The sequence below is a fragment of the Macrosteles quadrilineatus genome, unplaced genomic scaffold (genome assembly GCF_028750875.1).
Source record: "Macrosteles quadrilineatus isolate MER2022 unplaced genomic scaffold, UCM_ALF_1.0 Scaffold_3__2_contigs__length_128488019, whole genome shotgun sequence".
Taxonomy (NCBI): Eukaryota; Metazoa; Arthropoda; class Insecta; order Hemiptera; family Cicadellidae; genus Macrosteles; species Macrosteles quadrilineatus.
In genome coordinates, this window is record NW_026542596.1 from 7390895 (window position 1) to 7395889 (window position 4995).

The 4995-nt window shown below is 35.1% G+C and overlaps 1 protein-coding gene across 1 annotated transcript; it reads right to left on the reverse strand.

Annotated features, from left to right (window-relative positions):
• Window positions 1-2391: 2391 nt before the first annotated feature.
• Window positions 2392-4553, reverse strand: LOC128988531 (unextended protein-like). The gene has a single exon (XM_054409906.1). The coding sequence runs from the start codon at window positions 4551-4553 to the stop codon at window positions 2580-2582; it is 1974 nt and encodes a 657-aa protein (XP_054265881.1). The 3' UTR covers window positions 2392-2579.
• Between the last annotated feature and the right edge of the window lie 442 nt (window positions 4554-4995).

The following is a 4995-nucleotide window of genomic DNA, read 5'->3' on the forward strand; positions in this document are numbered from 1 at the left end:
ATAATATTCTTAGAATCAGTGATGCTATGACACATAACTCTGATTCGACTCTACAAAATTATCAACGAAAAACATAATATACAAACCAGTTATTTTATTCAGTTCTATAGTCCATTGCCTTTACATTTCTACACTTACCTTTGGTTAAGTAAACATATCAACAGATATTTCATTGATTTTAAAAAGCCTGTTTTGATTAAAATAATTATTATGTTATGGTCCTTATAATTGTAAACAAAATAGTGAAAGAGTGAAACTATTTAGTTAACATTAACACACATGACGCCAACACATACACTCATCAACAGGTTTGTAAAAGGATGATAAGTTTAATACACTGGTAAAATTTAATGGTTAAACCGTATGTTTCTGATAACCTTTAAAAATTAAAATTTATTTGACAGTGTGCTCAATTAGTCAACTGCTAATTTAAGTAGCAGATTTTACTCCCATTTGCATAATATCAATACTAGTTCTGCTAACAAAATAACTTATTTAGACATTGCCACACTCAACCGTTTCCACATTAAACGCACATCTATAAAGGGTTCAGATTTTTATTTCACAATAGAAACAAGAAGTCTACGTGCACTGTATTCCTATTTATATAAATCAATATTATTTTCTATCCAAAAAAATATTAATCGATACAAGCGCCTATATGTCAATGTTTCCAGCATGAATCATGCCTCAAAACCCAATATCTATTTCAGTCAATACTAAAACAATGTTTTTCTAATACCCTATTTCTAGCTTTATTTAAAAAAATTGGCTTGACAGTTGGCTAGTAGGTTAAAACAGCTGATTTAAAAGATTTTTCCTACAGTTACCTAACAATGTACATGTTCTCTCACTGATTTGAGAAAGCAAAGTGGCCATAACATTGTCTCACTCTAATTACTTTGTCTCACTCCAGATTTGCAACGTGAAGGCACGAAATAGTGAGCGCGTAACATGCAGGCAACGTCATGCGCACGAAATACGTTGGCAGCACTGGCTGTAAATCAGCTGGTCAGCTGTTATACTGTTGTATTTGTCACTTCACATTAAATGTTATATTAAAAGTTCACTTCTGTGTAAAAATAGGTTATGTTTCTTCACAAATTTATTTGTTTTATGGTAACTGTAGGAAAAGTATAATGTGCAACTCGAGTTCAAAGTACAATTGCCTCACTCGAGAAACCATTCCTCACTCGCCTAAGGCGAGTGAGTCAATTGCTCACTTTTCTCACTAGTTGCACAAATAACTATTGCTTTAGTTCCAGAGATAAAATAAATATAATCAGTAGGCTAAGACAGTGTACCTCAAATACAGTGGAAATGCCCTGTAATACTTTCTCTGTAATCTTTGAACAATGGTTATCACCTGAGGATTTTTTCCTTTGTGCTGTATCCATGTTGCATCCATGTTGTATTCTCGTAACCATAGCAACTCATAAGGCTAATGTTAAAAAAATATGTTTGTTTTAAATTGTAGAGACATTACCAAATTGAAAGTTATCTTTTTAATAACTTAAACACTGTTTGTCGAAATAACCCTGGAAAGTTTGGATTTAATGTTCAGCCTTTATTGAGTTGATTGATTTCTCAAATCAATTATATAGTCAACTAATCATTATGTTATTTTTCCAGCCCATGGGGAGGAGGGACCATCAATTGCATGGGATAAAATGGACCAACTCTCTGAGCAGAATATGTGAACCCCCCACTATCTGGAACATCAAAGACACTCAAAGAAGTTGAAGAAGAAAAGAAGATAGCTATGAGAAGATAGGCAGTGTTTCATCGCATATGATGAAGCAGTATAAAGTCATTGGGAATCCATGCACATATAAGGTCATCTCCAGGCCATACGCCTTGTCTCCAGGCTGCTCCCCTGGACTTGGTTGGCTAGCCTGGCTGGATCTTGGGAAGTTAACTACTAACTTACTGACATCGAATTAGGAATGTTCTGGAAGATCAGGGAAGTTTATGAGATATGCTATAAGGCATAGTAACAACGAATTTCTACTCACATACTGTTTGATGGTACATTGGCGGAGAGGCACAATCTTCATTCCCGAGTTTTTAAAGACATTGTATCTACAGTGTTAGCAAAACGGGAGTGCCGATGGAGACCAGGTCAAGTCCCTTCAAACGCACGCACCCCCACAGGTCTACATCGGCACTCCCGTCTTGCTAACACTATAATAAAGAATATTTAACTCAACACAAAACAAACTCTCTCACAATTCAGGGGTCTACTTTAGTAATCAATGTGTTATTAATTTTTTATATGAAACAAAATAAACTGGTAAGTCAATAGTACCCCAGCCACAGCAAACCTGCATACTAAACAAATTTCTGTTTCCTTTGATTTTCACTCAAATATATCCTTAAAAATATCAGCTTTAATTTTATGACAATATGCTTAATTTTATTATTACTTAAATTTGCTTAATTGTTTGGTTTTTCACTCACAACAAACTGTACTCCAAGTTAGTATTATGTTTATAATTACAACCACATGATATGTACCATATACCAAGATATGACTGCAAAATATGAAGGTATACCGATATTACAGCGCAATCAGTTTATTATGTATGATCAGACCCCACAATCAAGTTAAAGTACTTAAGCATATCACTATTGGGGTTGAGATGAGGGACTTCTTTAAACCTCTCATATCTGGTGGCAAGCAAGGCAGTAGTGTACAATGTTGTTGAAATCTTCAGATAAAGAGTCTTCTTGATTGCCTGAAGGGTGTAGTCTGGAGTGAAAGAAGCCTTTTTTAAAGCCTCGACACCAAAATGCCGGAAAGGTCCCACCTCAAAACTCAACTCCTCTAGACCAATCTTCACTTCCACTTCACCTTCCAAAATCATCACAAAGAAGTCTGCTGGGACTCCAGTGACATAAATAGTATCTTGAGGAAGTTTATTCCCACTGCTCGTATAGTATATATCCAGATTTAGCAAACTAATGAGTACTTTTGGAGACAAGTGTTTCATAGAAAACTCCTCGATCTCTGAAAGGAAACAGTAAGTTGCTAGTTTTACATTCTCAGAAGGTACGTTGGCCTTGGTTGGTTGTAATAGTAATGTGATTATATCTGTTTTTTGAGTAATTGAAATTTTTCTCTTTCCCCTATTGTCGGATACAGTATCTGTTTCGTCTAGAATTTCCATTTGAAATATTTCTTCAATAATGTCTTCAAAAGTTACTAAGCCGATGACATTATCTTTCCTCTTATCAGCGTTGTTTTCATCGTCAGTCACAAAAAGCATGTGGCGTCTACTATCCTTGAATGATTTAAACACTTCATCCAGAGAAGTTCCTTTTGAAACATAATGACAAGCAGAATTAGGGTTTTGGACAAGAACCTTTACAGGAATTTTCTCATCTGGGTCTAACAAGGCAAGTTCCTTGGTCAATAAAACATATTGGATATTCCACTTGTCTCCGACATATATAGGTACCCTTGAATATCCTGAGGCCAAAATTTCAGCAATCGTTTCAAAATTCATAACAGCAGTTATGGGTAATTTGAAAATATCGTTCAGATTTGTCATTACATCTTCAACCTTTTTGCTGCTGAAATCCAAAATTCCACTAATGATTTTCTCTTCATGAGTCGGTAAGTTGGTTTTCTTTAATAGCTCTTTCAGCCTTTCCTTGTTATAGCTTTTAGTCAGTTCTTTCCCCACAATAAAGTTTAGTATTTCACTAAGTGGATATGATACAGGAAACGTCAAAATCATGCATGTTCTAGTTATGTAGACAGTTTTAGCACCTATCTGTAACGGATAAGCCGAACAGATCGATTGTGGTAGGATTTCACAAAATAACACAATCATTAATGTGGTAATTACAACAGTTATTATATCAGAAAAAAATGAATCAGTCGCAACAGTAGAGACTGCATTGCATAGAGTAGCAGTGATTACAACACTGCAAACTAAGAAGTTCCCGTTTCTACGGATGGGTATAATCTTCCCAGCATATTTCCTCTCCTTGGGTGTTCCAGCATTCCTTAGCAACTGGAGTTCACTGTTGTCTAGTGACATGAGTCCAAGGTTCAAGCCTGTCATGAGAGAAGACAATATGTAGCAGACAATAATAATGGCGATGTAGCTCCAGGAGGTGAACAAAGGCTCCACAACATATAGCGTGACGTGTTTCCCAGTTCCTTGATGAATCCACATGCTATGCTCTTCTCCCCCATCCTTTAGACACGTGTAATACTTGGTCCTGGACCAAACTGGACGTTTTGAAGGAGGAGTGAAGGTCACAACACCACTAGAATTGCTCAGCCACACAACAGAGGGAATGGGATAGTCACAGTCGGTTTCACTTGTAAAGCCGATCTCTGAAGATGGAGTTAGGTTGTGGCCGAACAAATACAATTTTGTTGTATGGCTTGCATATACAATTGGAATGCCTTCTGAAGATTCAGGGCCTTGACACTCTATAGGTCTTATGGCAAATATTGTACTATCCTTTGGATGTTTAACACATTTTGTAACAATGCTACACCAATACAAAAACACAGTTAATTTTAGAATCAACATATCAGATAAAATGTTAAACAAATATTTATACTTTATTTTTTGTAAATAAATATTAACATTTTTACCATTCTAATTTGTTAGCCTATACAGGAATAAAAAAATAAAAGCTGGTATGAATGTGATTTATTCTCATGTGTTAAAAAATACAAGTCATATGTTTGGGTTTCTAGGCAGTGAAATAATTTTGAACAATGAATGTGGATACTATCATAGACTAACCAACACAAGTAGACTTCTCATCCCATTGTAAATTTTGAAGCTCATTTTTCATGACACATTTTGCATTGACACTGATCGCTAGTGTAATTTTGTTTACATTATATTAGGGTTAATATTTAATGATTTGTAATTTGCTGCTTGGTTATATAGCTACTAACTAGGGGAAAGTTATTGTTTATGATAAGATAATTTTATTTGGTTAAACGAGGTTTAAAATTACTGA

Bases quoted from the DNA above. Each gene is read 5' to 3' on its own strand.
- LOC128988531 (XM_054409906.1), bottom strand. From the start codon at position 4,553: ATGTTGATTCTAAAATTAACTGTGTTTTTGTATTGGTGTAGCATTGTT.